Raw genomic sequence first — 15,215 nt, 5'->3', positions numbered from 1 at the left:
CCCAAACGCTCCCCCAAAATCCCAAACTTCCCCCAAATTCCTTTGGGAATGGGATTTTGGGGATTGGGATTTTTGGGAATGGGATTTATGGGAATTTTGGGAATGGGGTTTTTGGGATTTCCCTGAGTTGTTCCCAATCCCGGGGGGGGGCTCAGAGCGGGACCCCCCAAAAGCCTCGTACCGGGGGGGGAGGGGACACTGGGGACAGCATTGGGGACACCGGGGTGGGGACAGCGGGAGTGTCCCTGGGGTGGCACTTCGGGCTGTCCCTGTCGCAGGGGTGGCACTTTGTGTGCGGGTGGCACTTGGGGACAATCCTGGGGGACAACCCAGGCCTGTCACAGGCGGACACGGGTGGCCCTGCGCCCCGGGATGTGGCAGGGACACTGGGGACAGTCCCGGTGACACTGGGGACAGTCCCGGTGACACTGGGGACAGTCCCGGTGACACTGGGGACAGTGACAGGGACAGTCCCGGTGTCACGGGCGGTCGCGGTGGCGCTTGGGGACGGTGACGCGGGTGGCCCTGCGCTCCGAGATGTGGCGCCGCACGCGGCCCAGGGGCGGCTCCGGGGCCAGCGAGGGACTCGAGTGGCACTTGGTGAGCGGCGCGGGGACGTGGGGACCCTCGGGGATGTCCCCGAGCTCCGCGCTGTCCCCGAGGGCGGCGCTGGCCCCGCTGTCCCCGCGCAGCCACGTCCCCAGCGCCTGCACGTAGGTGAGGCAGCGCTGCCGCTGGGGACAGGGACACGCGGGTCACCGGGGTGGCACCGGGGTGGCACCGTGTCACCCACGGGGCACCCCCCAATGTCACCGTGTCACCTCAGTGGCACCTCCCAGTGTCACGGTGTCACCCTGTCCCCATTGTCCCCACTGTCCCCACCCCTCCAATGTCCCCTGTGCCACCCCAGTGTCCCCACTGTCCCCATTGTCACCTCCTGGCGCAGGAAATTCCTGTGTCCCCAATGTCCCTGTGCCACCTCAGTGTCCCCACTGTCCCCATTGTCACCTCCTGGCGCAGGAAATTCCTGTGTCCCCAATGTCCCCAGTGTTCCCAGTGTCCCCATTGCCTCCAGTGTCCCCAATGTCCCCAATGTCCCTGTGCCACCCCAGTGTCCCCACTGTCCCCATTGTCACCTCCTGGCGCAGGAAGTCCCCGTGTGCCCGGTGTCCCTGTTGTCCCCAACGTCCCCAATCCCCCCACTGTCCCCAATATCCCTGTGCCACCCCACTGTCACCTTTTCCCTCAGGACGTCCCCATGTCCCCACTGTCCCCATTTCCCCTGATGTTCCCTCTGTCCCCATGTCCCCGGTGTCCCCAGTGTCACCTCGTCCCTCAGGAAGTCCCCATGTCCCCAGTGTCCCCAGTGCCACCCCGTGTCCCCATTGTCACCTCGTCCCTCAGGAAGTCCCCGTGTGCCCGGTGCTCCTCCTGCTCCCGTGCCCGTCCCTCGGGCAGCAGCCGCTGGTGCTCCAGGAGCTGGCACGTCACCGTGCCCAGCCAGCGGCGCAGCTGGCACTGCTGCTGCTCCTGGGGACAGCGGGGACATCGGGGTCACTGGGGACAGCGGGGACATTGGGGACATCGGGGACATCGGGGTCACTGGGGACAGCGGGGACATTGGGGACATTGGGGACATCGGGGACATCGGGGTCACTGGGGGCATCGGGGTCACTGGGGACAGTGGGGACATTGGGGACATTGGGGACATTGGGGTCACTGGGAACATCGGGGACACGGGGGACACTGGGGACATTTTTGGGGTTTTTGGGACATTTGGGTTTTTGGGATATTTTTATGTGGTTTGGGGTTTATTTGGGGTTTCCGTGGGATACGGGCTATTTCAATGGGGTTTTTGGGTTTTCACGATGTTTCAGTGGGGTCCTTGGGATCTCTTTATGGGATTTTGGGGGGTTTTGGGGTTTTTAGGATATTTTTTTGGGGTGCTCCTGACCGGGGGGCAGCGGCTGGGCGCCGAGGGCAGGATGGGATTGGGGTTCCTATGGGGTTTGTGATATTTCAATGGGGTTTTGGGGTATTTCTATGGGGTTTGGGGGGGTTTTGGGGTATTTAGGATATTTCAATGGGGTTTTGGGGTATTTCTATGGGGTTTGGGGGGGTTTTGGGGTATTTAGGATATTTCAATGGGGTTTTTGGGTATTTCTATGGGGTTTTTAGGATATTTTTGGGGTGTTTTGGGGTGCTCCTGACCGGGGGCAGCGGCTGGGCGCCGAGGGCAGGATGGGATTGGGGTTTCTATGAGGTTTATGATATTTCAGTGGGGTTTTGGGGTATTTAGGATATTTCAATGGGTTTTGGGGTTTTTAGGATATTTTTGGGGTGCTCCTGACCGGGGGGCAGCGGCTGGGCGCCGAGGGCAGGATGGGTCTCACGAAGCGGCGCCGGGAGCCGACGGCCGCGGGGAACGGCGGCGAGGACGAGAGGGCGGCGGCCACATTGATCCCAAACACCCACTGGGACAGCTCCAGGGGGCTCCTGTGACGTCACCGTGACGTCAGCGGTGATGTCATCAGTGACGTCACGCCCGCCACACGGCACAAAACCCCCAAGTATTGCAAAAAACCCCAAATAGCCCTGAATGAACCCAAACAGCCGCACAATACCCACAAAGGTGCCCCCAAAAATAGCCCAAGAAAACCTCTAAAAATCCCCCCAAACATCCCCAAAAATAACCCAAAAATATCCCCAGAATACCCCTAAAAATACCCCAAAAATCCCCCAAGACTATCCCCAAAATTGCCCCCAAAATACCCCAACTTTACCCCAATAATATCCTAAAAAGGCCTCCAAAAATACCCCAAAAATATCCCAAAAGTTTTTTTTAGGATTTGAGATTTTTTTTTTTTTTAGGATTTTTTTAGGTTTTGTTTTCTTTTTTTGGTAGGATTTGGGACTTTTTTTAGGCTTAGGATCTTTTCAGTTTTGTTTTTTTTTCTTTAGGATTTGGGGGTTTTTTTAGTATATAGGATTTTTTTACCATTTAGATTTTCTTACCCTTTCTGAGCCATTTACCTCTTCAGGATGTTTTTTAGGATTTTCCATTCCTTTAGGATTTTTTGGGACATTTTTTAGGCTTTGAGAGATTTTTTTAGCATTTAGCCCTCTTTCAAACTTTTCTAGAATTCTGCATTTTTTTCCCACACTTGGGACTTTTTACCCTTTACCCTTACGGGATTTTTTTTGGGGGGATTTAGGATTTTTTTTTAGGATTTCCTCCCTTTTTCTCCCTTCTGGGGTTGGGGTGCCTTACGGGGCCTGGCACAGGAACTCGCGCCGGTCCGCGGTGCGCAGCAGGAACACGTTGGGGCGCTTGGTGTATTTGGGGTGGGGCCGGGCCAGGGCGTGGGGCAGCCCCAAAACCTCCTGGGGGCCCTCGGGGGGGTCCCTCTGCAGCACCAGGAGGGGCCCCCGCAGCTCGGCCCTGAAACGCTTCCAGCCCCGCCGGCCCCAGGGAGCTGCGGGGGAAAACCCAAAAACGGTGAGATCCCAGAATATTCCCAATAAAATCCCGTTAAATTCCCATAAATCCCGTTAAATCCAGCCCAAATCCCATTAAATTTTCATAAAATCCCATGAAATTCCACCCCAAATCCCATTAAATCCACCCCAAACCAGCCCCGCCGGGCCCAGGGTGCTGTGGGGGAAAAAACCCAAAAAATTATGGGGGAGAGAGAGAAATCCCAATAAATCCCATTAAATTCCCACAAAATCCCATTAAACTCCCCCAAAATCCACCCCAAATCCCATTAAATTCCCACAAATCCAGCCCAAATCCCATTAAACTCCTCCAAAATCCCATTAAATTCCCACAAATTTCCATTGAAATCCCTCAAAATCCCATGAAATTCCCACAAATCCACCCCAAATCCCCCAAAATCCAGCCCAAATCCCATTAAATTCCTATAAATCCCGCCCAAATCCCATTAAATCCCCACAAATCCAGCCCAAATCCCGTTAAATCCCCACAAATCCAGCCCAAATCCCGTTAAATCCCCCCCAAACCCCACAAATCCCCCAACCCCCCCACCGACCCTTTTTGCCGTCGCTCTCTGCCAGGACCTTCCTGGCCAGGACCCCCCTGCGGGCGGGGCCGGAGCCCCCCAGGAGCTCCGGGGGAATTTCGGGATTTGGGAATTTCGGGGCTTTTTTGGGCTTTTGGGAATCGGCTCCGGGCTCGTCCTCATCGTCCCTGGGAAAACCCCCCAAAAAATCCCATTAATTGGTGGGGAAAGGGCAGAAATCCCCCAAAATCCCATAAAATCCAGCCAAAATCCCATAAAGTCCAACCCAAATCCCACAAAATCCAACACAAAATCCCATAAATTCTGCACCAAAATCCTATCAAATCCAACCCAAATCCCAGAAAATTCAATCAAAATCCCATAAAATTGGCAGCAAAATCCCAAAAAAACCCATAAAATCCAACCCAAAATCCTACAAAGTCCAACCCAACTCCCATAAATTCCCCCTCAAATCCCCCAAATCCCATAAAATGGAACCCAAATCCCCCAAATTCCCCCAAATCCCATAAAATGGAACCCAAATCCCCCAAATCCCATAAAATGGAACCCAAATCCCCCAATCCCCCAATCCCCGCTCACGTTGCCCACTCCAGTTTCCGGCTGCGGATGGAGCCGTACAGAGCCTGAGGGAGAAAAAATCGGATTTTTTTAGGGTTTTTTGAGATATTTGGGGATTTTTTAGGGATGTTTTTGGGATTTTTGGGGGTATTTTTTGGGGATTTTTCTGGGATTTTTTCCAGATTTTTCTGTGATTTTTTTTTTATTTTTCTGTGATTTTTTCAGATTTTTTCTGTGATTTTTTTTTTATTTTTCTGTGATTTCTTTTTTTATTTTTTCTACGATTTATTCAGATTTTTTCTGTGATTTTTTTTAGAATTTTTGGGATTTTTAAAAGATTTTTTAAGGAATTTTGGGGGAATTTTTTTTAGGTTTGATTTTTAAAAGATTTTTTTAAGGAATTTTTGGGGAATTTTTTTTAGGTTTTTTTTTTTTATTATTTTTTAGGATTTTTTTGGGGACCTTTTTTAGGATTTTTTAGGGTCACACCCCCCATTTTTAAGATTTTCCCACTGGTTTTTTTTTTTTTTTTTTTTTTTTCCTCATTTTTTCTTGTAGGAAACCCCAATTTTGGGATTTTGGGGGTTTTTTTGGGGGTTTTTTGGGGTTTTTCTGGGGTTTAGGATTTTTTAGGGTCACACCCCCCATTTTTAAGATTTTCCCACTGGTTTTTTTTTTTTTTCTTTCTCATTTTTCTTGTAGGAAATCCCAATTTTGGGATTTTGGGGGTTTTTTTGGGGGTTTTTTGGGGTTTTTCTGGGGTTTTGGGTACCTTGAGCTGCTCCCGGGGGAAGTCCTGGCCGTCCATCATCCCGCTCAGGTTGGTCACGAACTCGGAGCTGCTCATGGCCCGGCCCAGGCGCTGCGGGGTCACCCAAAACGGGGAAAATGGAATTCTGACCCAAAATCACCCCAAAAACGGGGAAAAATCCCAAAATCTGACACAAAGTCACCCCAAAAACGGGGAAAAAATGGAATTCTGACCCAAAATCACCCCAAAAACGGGGAAAAATCCCAAAATCTGACACAAAGTCACCCCAAAAAGGGGGAAATACCCCAAAACCGACCCAAAATCTTCCCCAAATCCATCCCAAAATCCCAAAACTGCCCCAATTCCATCTCAAACCCACCCCAAAATCCCCAAATTCCCAAATCCCAAATCCATCCCAAATCTTCCCCAAACCCAAAACCCCAAAATCCACAAGTCCCCAAATCCCAAAATACAGAAATCCCAAAATCCCAAAAGTTTTGGGGGTTTTTTTTGGGGTGCTCACCTGGCCGTGCAGGTCGGTGTTGAGCAGCATCAGGGCGCAGGTGAGGGCGTGAACGGAGTCTGGGGGGATTTGGGGTTTCAGGGGACCCCAAATCCCCTAAAAAGGGACCCCAAAAGGGGAAAAAGGGGTTCGGGGTTTTGGGGTGGATTTGGGGTTTGGGGGTTTTGGGTTTGAGGTTTTGGGGTTTAAGTTTGAGGGTTTGGGGTTTGGGGTTTGAGGGTTTTGGGGTTTGGGATTTGGGATGTTTAGGGTGGGTTATGTCTCAGCAGCAGAAGGAAAAGCCCCGGGGCTGCAGCAGGGATTTGGGATGGATTTAGGGGATTTAGGGTCGGCTTTAGGGTCAGTTTTAGGATCTCAGCAGCTGAGGGAAAGCCTCGGGGTTGCAGCAGGGATTTGGGGTCGGTTTTAGGGTCGGTTTTAGGGGATTTAGGGTCAGTTTTAGGGGTTTTAGGGGTTTGGGGTTTGGGGGTTTTGGGGTTTGGGGGTTTTGGGGTGGGTTTGGGGTATTTAGGGTGGGTTTAGGGTGGATTTGGAGTCCCATCAGCAGAAGGAAAAGCTCCGGGGTTGCAGCAGGGATTTGGGGTCGGTTTTAGGGTTGGTTTTAGGGGGTTTAGGGTCGGCTTTAGGGTCAGTTTTAGGATCTCACCAGCAGAAGGAAAGGCCCCGGGGTTGCAGCAGGGATTTGGGGTCGGTTTTAGGGTCGGTTTAGGGTCGGTTTTAGGGGGTTTAGGGTCAGTTTTAGGGGGCTTGGGCTCTCACCAGCAGAAGGAAAGGCCCCGGGGTTGCAGCAGGGATTTGGGGTCGGTTTTAGGGTCAGTTTTAGGGGTTTGGGCTCTCACCAGCAGAAGGAAAGGCCCCGGGGTTGCAGCGGTGGAAGCGGCTCGAGAAGTGCCCCAGGACTCGCTCGCGCTCCTGAGTCTCCCCCGAGAGCACCAGGGCCCGCAGGAACTGCCTGCAGCACCCCAAAAACCCCAAAAACACCAGAAGTGACCACAAAAACACCAAAGGTGACCCCAAACCACCCCAAAAACACCAAAAGTGACCCCAAAAACACCAAAAAACCCAAAAGTGACCCCAAAAACACCAAAGGCGACCCCAAACCACCCCCAAACCACCCTGAAATACCCTTAAAATACCCCTAAACCACCCCAAACCCAGCCTGGAATACCCCAACAATCACCCCAAAAGTGACCCCAAACCGCTCCAAAACTGACCCCAAATCATCCCAAAAATGCCCCAAATCGCGCCCCCAAAAATCCACCAAATTCTCCCAAAAGTGCTCTCAAAAATTCCCCCAAAATGCCCCCAAAATCCCCCAAAATATCCAAAAAATCTCCCAAAATCCCTCCCAGAAATCCCCAAAAATCCCAGAAATTCCCCCAACATCCACCAAATTCTCCCAAAAGTGCTCTCAAAAATTCCCCCAAAATGCCCCCAAAATCCCCCCAAAATCTCCCCAAAAATCTCCCAAACCCCTCCCAAATTCCCCCCAAAAATCCCAAATCCCCCAAACTCCCCCAAAAATCTCCCAAAATCGCCTCCAGAAATTCCCCCAAACTCCCAAATTCCCCCCAGAATTCCCGTTCCCCCAAACTCCCGAATTCCCCCAAACTCCCGAATTCCCCCCAGAATTCCCAACCCCGCCTGCCCAGCTCCCACCTCAGGGCCTGCTCCAGGCTCATCCCCTGGAACTGGAAGAGCTCCAGGTACTCCCGCGCCACCCGCGAGCTGAACTCCGTGCTGGGGGAGGAATTGGGGACACAAATCCTCAGCTCCCACCCCAAAATCCTCAGCTCCCAAAAAACCCCCAATTCCCAAAAAACTCCCAAAAAATCCCACAATTCCCACCCAAAAAATCTTCTTTTTTCCCCAAAATTCACATTTTTTCCCCTAAAATTCCCATTTTTCTCCCCCTAAAATCCCCATTTTCCCCCCAAAATTCCCATTTTCCCACCGTTTTGCCCCAAAATTCCCATTTTCCCTGAAACCCCCATTTTTTCCCTCACAAAAAACCCCCAATTCCCAAAAAACTCCCAAAAAATCCCACAATTCCCACCCAAAAAATCTTCTTTTTTCCCCAAAATTCACATTTTTCCCCCTAAAATCCCCATTTTCCCCTCCCAAAATCCCCATTTCCCCCCCAAATCCCCATTTTCCCCCCAAAATTCCCATTTTCCCACCGTTTTGCCCCAAAATTCCCATTTTCCCTGAAACCCCCATTTTTTCCCTCACAAAATTCCCATTTCCCCCCCATTTCTTCCCAAAATTCTCCATTTCCCCCCGCAAATCCTCATTTTTCCCCCCAAAATCCCCATTTTCCCCCCAATATCCCCATTTCCCCCTCATATTCCCATATTTTCCGCTCAAATTCCCATTTTCCCCCATTTTTCTCCCCAAAATTCCCCATTTTCTCCCCAAAATTCCCCATTTTCCCCTGAAATTCCGAATTTTTCCCCCCAAAATCCCCATTTTCTCCCCCCAAATTCCCATTCCCCCCCATTTTCCCCAAATTGTCCCTTTTTGCCCCAAAGCCTCACTCCTTGCGCAGGAACGAGGCCACCTGGCTCTTCCTGACCCCGTCCAGGCGGAAAAGGCGCCGGGCCAGGGCCACGGGGTCCTCCCTGGGAGGGGGAAATGGGGGAAAAATGAGAATTTGGGGAAAAATGGGGATTTTTGGGTGAAAAATGGGGATTTTTGGGAAAATTTGATGGTTTGGGGCGGGAAATTGGCAATTTTGGGCTGAAAAACAGGGAATTTCTGGGGAAAAACTAGGGGGGAAATGGGGATTTGGGGGAGGAAAAAATAGGGGGGGAAAATTGGAATTTTTTGGGGGGAAAGATGGGGATTTTTGGGAGGGAAAAATATGGGGGAAGTGGGGGGGAAATGGGGGTTTTGGGAGGGAAAATGGGAAAGGTTTTGGGGTCCCTCTTTTTGGGGCCAGTCTGGGAGGTTTTGGGGTCTTTGGGGTCCCTCTTTTTGGGGCAAATCTGGGGGGGCTGGGGTGGTTTTGTCCCCCTGTTTTTGGGGTAAATCTGGAGGGTTTTGGGGCCCCTCTTTTTGGGGTAAATCTGGAGGGTTTTGGGGTAAATCTGGAGGGTTTTGGGGTCCCTCTTTTTGGGGTAAATCCAGGGGGTCCCAGGAACTGGGGGGCTCCTCCAGGGGGATGGGGGAGTCCAGCCCCCCCCGTTTTGGGTCCATCCATTTGGGGGGGTCCCCAAATTCCAGGGGTGGATCCAAGGGGTCCCCAAATTCCGGGAGGTCCCCAAATTCAGGGGGGTCCCTGAATTCCGGAGGTGGATCCGGGGTGTCCCCAATTTCCGGGGTTCTGGGTGGTCCTGGGGAAGGAGATGACACCAAGGGGGGTTCCCCAAATTCCAGGGGGTCCCCAAATTCTGGGGGATCCCCAAATTCCGGAGGTGGATCCGGGGTGTCCCCAATTTCCGGGGTTCTGGGTGGTCCTGGGGAAGGAGATGACACCAAGGGGGGTTCCCCAAATTCCAGGGGGTCCCCAAATTCTGGGGGATCCCCAAATTCCGGAGGTGGATCCGGGGTGTCCCCAATTTCCGGGGTTCTGGGTGGTCCTGGGGGAGGAGAAGACACCAAGGGGGGGGCTCCCATCAGGATTGGTGGGACCCCCCCCAAATTAACCCCAACCCCCCAAAATCTGGGGTCACCACACTCACCCCATTCCGAGGGGTGACACCCGAGGGTGGCACCGTGGGGGCGCCAGGGGGGCACCCCCGGGGGCAGCGGGCGCTGGAACAGGGGGTTGGTGTGGAAATGGGGCTCCTACTCCTCATCCTCATCCTCATCCTCATCCTCATCCTCATCCTCATCCTCATCCTCATCCAGCTCCTCCTCAAGGTCCTCCTCATCCGGGTTCTCCTCATCCGGGTTCTCCTCATCCAGGTCCTGTTCCAGAAGGTCCTCCTCATCTTCATGGGAGGAGGCACCGTGGTCATGGTGGCCATGGTGGTCATCGCAGTCATGGTGGTCATTGAGGTCCTTGTTGTCATTGCGGTCGTGGTGGTCACTGTGGTCATTGTGGTCATCACAGTCATGGTGGTCATCGTGGTCATGGTGGTCATTGAGGTCATGGTGGTCATGATGGTCATCATGGTCATGGTGGTCATCACGGGCATTATGGTCATTGAGGTCGTTGTTCTCATCGTGGTCTTGGTGGCCACTGAGGTCATCATGGTCATCACGGTCATTGTGGTCATCGAGGTCATGGTGGTCACTGAGGTCATGGTGGTCATCACGGTCATCGTTGGCGTGGTGGTCGTCATCGTCGTCGTCACCTTCCTCTTCCTCCTGGTTGAGTGTGGGGGTTTGGGGTCTGGGGGAGATGGGACCATCGGTGGCCACAGCCTTGGACAAGCTGGCCACTTCCAAGGCCACGGTCTGGGACAGGATGGCCAAATCCATGGCCGGGTGCTCTGCAGAGAAGGTCCCGTGTGTGGTGATGAACTGGGGTGAGGTGGCCCCGTCCCTGGTCACGGTCTGGGGTGAGATGTCCCCACCCCTGGTCCCTGTCCCTGATGAGATGTCCCCACCCGTGGACGTGTGGGAGGTGTCCCCACCCACGCTGACGCTGGGTGACACGTTCCTGTCCCGGCGCTCGGACGGGTCGGTCCCATCCGTGGCCACCAGACCGGCTGGGGGGGTCCCATCCGATGTCACCTGGCCACGGGACGTGTCCCCAGCCATGGACACGATGCTCCCAAAGAGGAACTCAAAGCTTTGGTCCATGGGAATGGCCTGGGGTGGGATGGACTCATCCATGGACGCCTGGAAGAGCTCCTCAAACGTGGATCCACGGCTTTGGAGCTCCTGGGAGACGCTCCCACCCACGGACATGGATTTGGGTGGGATGGAACCGTCTGTAGGCACCTTGGAAATGATGTCCTCATCCATGGGCAGGGATTTGGGTGGGATGTCCACACCCATGGACATGTTGAGGATCTCCTCAAACGTGGATCCGTGGCCTTGGAGCTCCTGGGAGATGCTCCCACCCACGGACATGGATTTGGGTGGGATGGAACCGTCTGTAGGCACCTGGAGAACATTCTCATCCTCGGCCATGGGTTTGGGTGGGATGGAGCCATCCATGGGTTTGGGTGGGATGTCCATGCCCACGGACACCTGGAAGAATTCCTCAAACATGGATCCATGGCCTTGGAGCTCCTGGAAAATGCTCCCATCCGTGGCCGTGGGCTTGGGTGGGATGGATCCCTCTGCAGACACCTGGGAGACGTTCCCATCCATGGGCAGGGATTTGGGTGGGATGGAACCGTCTGCGGACGCCTGGAAGACGTTCTCATCCTCAGCCATGGATTTGGGTGGGGTGTCCTTGTCCATGCACACCTGAAAGATCTCCTCAAACATGGATCCACGGCCTTGGAGCTCCTGGGGGACGCTCCCAGCCCCATCCCGGGGGTGCTCCCGGGGGTGCTCCAGGTGGTCCCCAGTGTCCGTCTGTCCCTCGATGGCCCCCTGGAGCTCCTGGACACAGAGCTGAGCGCGGAGCAGGCTGGCCCAGAACACGTCCGGGACCGCGGCCGGGGCCGGGGCCAGAGCAGGGGTCGGGGCAGGGGTCGGGGCAGGGGTCAGCAGTGTCCGTGCGGGGGTCAGTGCAGGGGTCAGCTCAGTGGTCACTGCAGTGGTCAGTGTCCATGCAGGGGCCAGAGCAGGGGTCAGCGCAGGGGTCACTGCAGTGGTCAGTGTCCGTGCAGGGGTCAGCTCAGTGGTCAGTGCAGGGGTCAGCAGTGTCCGTGCGGGGGTCTCGGCCCCTCCCCCCGAGAAGGCGATGGCGTCCAGCGCCGGCAGCGCCGCCGGGGGGGCCGGGGGGGCCCGGGGGGGGTCCATGGGCACGGCCGGACCCTCCTACGGCCGGAGCCGTGAGCAGGGGGCACTGCCGGACCCTCCTGTGGCCAGAGGAGTGACCATGGCGTGGGGAGACCCTGGGGAGAGGGAGGAGAGCGGTGGGTGAGGGAGAGAGAGGGGAGGAGGGAGGGAGAGAGGGAGGGAAGGGAAGGGAAGGGAAGGGAAGGGAAGGGAAGGGAAGGAGGAAAGGCGGGGAGAGGGCAGCGGGGGCGAGGCGGGAGAGAGGGAGGGAAGGAGGAAGGAGGAAGAGAGAGGGAGGAAGGAAGTGCTCAGAGGAGGGAGCGGAGGAGGAGGAGGAGGAGGAGGAGGAAGGAAAGCGAGGAGGGGGAGGGGGAGACGCAGTGGGAGGGGCACAGCGAGGGCGCCGGGGGTCTCCCCGACCCTCCCCCCTCCCGGCCACCTGCAGCCGCCGCCGTCCCCCCGCGGCCACCCCTGTCCCCTCCCGGTGCCACCAGCGAGTGCCACCACCCCGTCCCCTCCCGGTGCCACCTCCCGGTGTCCCGGTGTCCCCGTCCCGGTGCCACCGGCCCTGTCACCCCCCGGTGTCCCGGTGCCACCTGCCCGTGCCCCGTGTCCCCGTCCCGGTGCCACCGCCCTGTCACCTCCCGCTGTCCCCGCGGCCACCCCGCGTCACGTCCCCGTGCCACCCGCGTCACCCGCGCCGCTTCCGCCCCGCCGGGACAGGAAACGGGGGGAGGGGACCCCAAAATCACCCCGGAACCCCCAAATCACCCCGGGATCCCAGAAATCACACCGGGATCCAAAAAAACTCCCGGACCCAAAACAGCCCCGCGAGCCCAAAATCCCAGCCGGGACCCCAAAAAAACTCCGTGGTACCAAAAAAAAAGGAGCCCAAAAAGAAGAAAACGGACCCAAAAAACTCCGGGATGCCCCCCCAAAAAAGGACCCAAAAACCTCCGGGATCCCAAAAAAAACCGGACCAGAAAAAACTCCGGGATCCCAAAAAAAAAAAACCGGAATCCCGAAATCCATCCTGAAAACCCAAAACAGCCCCGGGACCTCAAAAAACTCCCGGACCCCCCAAAAAACGGGGACCCTTGAAAAGCTTCGGGACCCCAAAAAACTCCCGGACCCCACAAAACCTGGGACCCCAAAACCCCACCCGGGAACCCAAAAATCGCACCGGGACCCCAAAGTCCATGGGGGACCCCAAAAAGGGCGGGAGAACCCCAAAAGTTCCGGGGGCCCCCAAAGGGGGGCAGAGAACTTTGGGGGTTCCGGGGGGACCCCGAAATTCAAGGGTGACCCCACAAGAGACTCTCACAACCCTGCGGGGACCCCAAAGTTCATGGGGGACCCCAAAAGGGTCGAGGTGACCCCAAAATTTACCTCCCCCTTCCCTTACCGGCAGCGCCGCGCGGGGCGTGGCCCGGGCGACCACGCCCACAAAGGGGAGGGGCATTTAGCTCATTAGTATGCAGGACACGCCTATACCATGAGGCCACGCCCTTCACGCGCGGACACGCCCCCTGGCATGAGGGGAGGGGCGGGCAGGCGTGGGGATGGATGTGTGGGCGTGGTCTGGTGTGGACACGCCTATAAGGGGAGGAGTGAGAGGGGTTATTAGCATGAAGGACACGCCCCTTAGATTGAGGCCACGCCCCTTTGTGTGAGGGGAAGGGGGGGGCTGGCGGGGGCGGGTCCCAAAAAAGAGCGCCCCAAAAATGGGTTCTGACCCCAAAAAAGGGTTCTGAACGCCCAAAAAAGAGTTCTGACCCCATAAGGAGAGGGGCGTCCCAAAAAAAAGAGGGCCCCAAAAATGGGTTCTGACCCCAAAAAAGAGTTCTGACCCCAAAAAAGGGTTCTGACCCCAAAAGGAGGGTCTGACCCCATGGGGGAGCTGAGCCCCCTCACAGGGCTCGGGCCCCACAAGCAGGGCCCTGTTTTGGGGCGGCTCCCGGCGGCGTTGGGGCGGATTCTGAGGCGAATCCCGCAGGTTTCGGGTGGGCTTTGGGCCGGGGCTTAGGGCGGTTTTGGGGCAGGTTTAGGGCAGGTTTAGGGCGGGTTTAGGACGGGTTTAGGGCGGGTTTAGGGCGGGTTTAGGGCAGGTTTAGGGCGGGGGGCGGGCTCAGGGCGGGCTCAGGCTCTGGAGCGGGCCCATGGCGGAGGCGGCGCAGGGCCGGGTGCAGGCCGCGGTGGAGAGCGCGGTGCAGGGGCTGGAGCGGGAGCAGATCCGCGGCATGCAGGTACCGGGGACACCGGGGACACGGGGGGGACACGCGGGAGGGGCCCGGGGCACCCCCGCACACACACGTGGGTGCCCCGGGCAGCGCCGGGACCGGCCCCGAGACCCCCCAAATCACTGGGACCCCCCCCAAAATTCACTGAGACCCTTCTAGTTCACTGAGACCCCCCCCAGTTCACTGAGACCTTCCCATACACACCCTGGGGCCCCCTAAACACACCCTGTGCCCCCCAAGTGCATCCAAATGCCCCTCCAGTTCATCTCCTGTACCCCCAACACGCCCTGTTAACCCCCGTGTCCCCAGGGTACCCCATGTCCCCAGGTGCCCCCTTTAACCGCCTGTCCCTGTGTCCCCAGGGTGCCCTGTGACCCCCGTGTCCCCTGTTGCCCCCCATTAACCCCTTGTCTCCCATGTCCCCAGGGTACCCCGTGTCCCCAGGGTGCCCTGTTAACCCCATGTCCCCCGCTGACCCCGTGTCCCCGTGTCCCCAGGGCGCCATGTTCCGCTGCAGCGCGCGGTGCTGCGAGGACGCAGCGGCCTCCATGCAGGAGGTGCAGCGCTGCATCGAGCGCTGCCACGCGCCCCTGGCCCGCGCCCAGGCCATCGTCACCGCCGAGCTCGAGCACTTCCAGGTGAACGGGGCCCCGGCACCCCCGGGGACGGCACCGGGACCCTGGGCAGGATGGGAGCCCCCAGTCCCTGCACCCCCCAGTGCATTCCCTGTGCCCCCTACAGCCCTTGTGATCTCCATCCCGGGGGCTCTGGGGGTGATGGGGTCACTAGGGGGGCTCTGGGGATGGTGAGGGGCTGTGAGGGGATGGTGGGGCGGGTGGTGAGACACACTGCAGGTAACGGGGGCACGGGGGATGGTGCTTGGGCACTGTGAGGTGTGCGGGTGTGGGGCGTGCAGGTACAGGTGTGGGGTGTGTGGGTGGTCCCGCACTGGCACACGGGGGTGCACACGTGGGTACGTTACACACACAGATGTGGGTACATTACACACGCACACACGGGTGTGCACACGTGGGTACGTTACACACACAGATGTGGGTACATTACACACGCACACACACGGGTGTGCACACGTGGATATGTTACACACTCGAGTGCGCACCCGGACCCGCGCCTTGCCCTGGCCCCGTTTCCCGCCCCGGCAGCGCAGCCGCTCGGCTGAGCGCGGTACCGCGCCGCGGGCCGCCATTGGCTGCCGGGGGAGCGGCGCGGAGGCGCGCGCGGCTGCCATTGGC

General features: G+C 56.9%; 3 protein-coding genes across 3 annotated transcripts; 1 reads left to right on the top strand and 2 right to left on the bottom strand.

The window, feature by feature from the left end:
• Nucleotides 1-239: 239 nt before the first annotated feature.
• Nucleotides 240-8,499, bottom strand: LOC120499139 (PH and SEC7 domain-containing protein 4-like). The gene is made up of 11 exons (XM_039702638.1): nucleotides 8,413-8,499; nucleotides 7,535-7,615; nucleotides 6,715-6,827; nucleotides 5,876-5,934; nucleotides 5,374-5,463; nucleotides 4,623-4,666; nucleotides 4,053-4,210; nucleotides 3,272-3,476; nucleotides 2,352-2,496; nucleotides 1,393-1,530; nucleotides 240-734 (listed from the first exon to the last, which is right to left on the bottom strand). The coding sequence occupies exons 2-11, from the start codon at nucleotides 7,555-7,557 to the stop codon at nucleotides 480-482; spliced, it is 1,230 nt and encodes a 409-aa protein (XP_039558572.1). The 5' UTR covers nucleotides 7,558-7,615; nucleotides 8,413-8,499; the 3' UTR covers nucleotides 240-479.
• Nucleotides 8,500-8,841: 342 nt separating this feature from the next.
• LOC120499137 (protein starmaker-like) lies at nucleotides 8,842-11,482 on the bottom strand. Its single transcript, XM_039702635.1, has 3 exons — nucleotides 10,399-11,482; nucleotides 9,559-10,365; nucleotides 8,842-9,456 (listed from the first exon to the last, which is right to left on the bottom strand). The coding sequence occupies exons 1-2, from the start codon at nucleotides 11,261-11,263 to the stop codon at nucleotides 9,665-9,667; spliced, it is 1,566 nt and encodes a 521-aa protein (XP_039558569.1). The 5' UTR covers nucleotides 11,264-11,482; the 3' UTR covers nucleotides 8,842-9,456; nucleotides 9,559-9,664.
• Nucleotides 11,483-13,827: 2,345 nt separating this feature from the next.
• FAM136A (family with sequence similarity 136 member A) lies at nucleotides 13,828-14,771 on the top strand. Its single transcript, XM_039702674.1, has 2 exons — nucleotides 13,828-13,968; nucleotides 14,460-14,771. Exons 1-2 carry the CDS (start codon nucleotides 13,882-13,884, stop codon nucleotides 14,769-14,771), a joined length of 399 nt encoding a protein of 132 aa, XP_039558608.1. The 5' UTR covers nucleotides 13,828-13,881.
• Nucleotides 14,772-15,215: the final 444 nt, after the last annotated feature.

The sequence above is a fragment of the Passer montanus genome, unplaced genomic scaffold (assembly GCF_014805655.1).
Source record: "Passer montanus isolate IOZ18808 unplaced genomic scaffold, ASM1480565v1 scaffold158, whole genome shotgun sequence".
Taxonomy (NCBI): Eukaryota; Metazoa; Chordata; class Aves; order Passeriformes; family Passeridae; genus Passer; species Passer montanus.
This window is presented reverse-complemented; position numbering and strand designations above follow the sequence as displayed.

Coding starts and splice junctions, on each gene's coding strand:
- LOC120499139 (XM_039702638.1), bottom strand. CDS start 7,557: ATGAGCCTGGAGCAGGCCCTGAG. Junction 5,464..5,875: donor ACACCGACCTGCACGGCCAG/GTGAGCACCCCA, acceptor GTGACCCCGCAG/CGCCTGGGCCGGGCCATGAG. Junction 1,531..2,351: donor CGCCCAGCCGCTGCCCCCCG/GTCAGGAGCACC, acceptor CGCTGTCCCCAG/GAGCAGCAGCAGTGCCAGCT.
- LOC120499137 (XM_039702635.1), bottom strand. CDS start 11,263: ATGTTTGAGGAGATCTTTCAGGTGTGCATGGACAAGGACACCCCACCC. Junction 10,366..10,398: donor ATCAGGGACAGGGACCAGGG/GTGGGGACATCT, acceptor CCGTGACCAGGG/ACGGGGCCACCTCACCCCAG.
- FAM136A (XM_039702674.1), top strand. CDS start 13,882: ATGGCGGAGGCGGCGCAGGGCCGGGTGCAGGCCGCGGTGGAGAGCGCG. Junction 13,969..14,459: donor AGCAGATCCGCGGCATGCAG/GTACCGGGGACA, acceptor CCGTGTCCCCAG/GGCGCCATGTTCCGCTGCAG.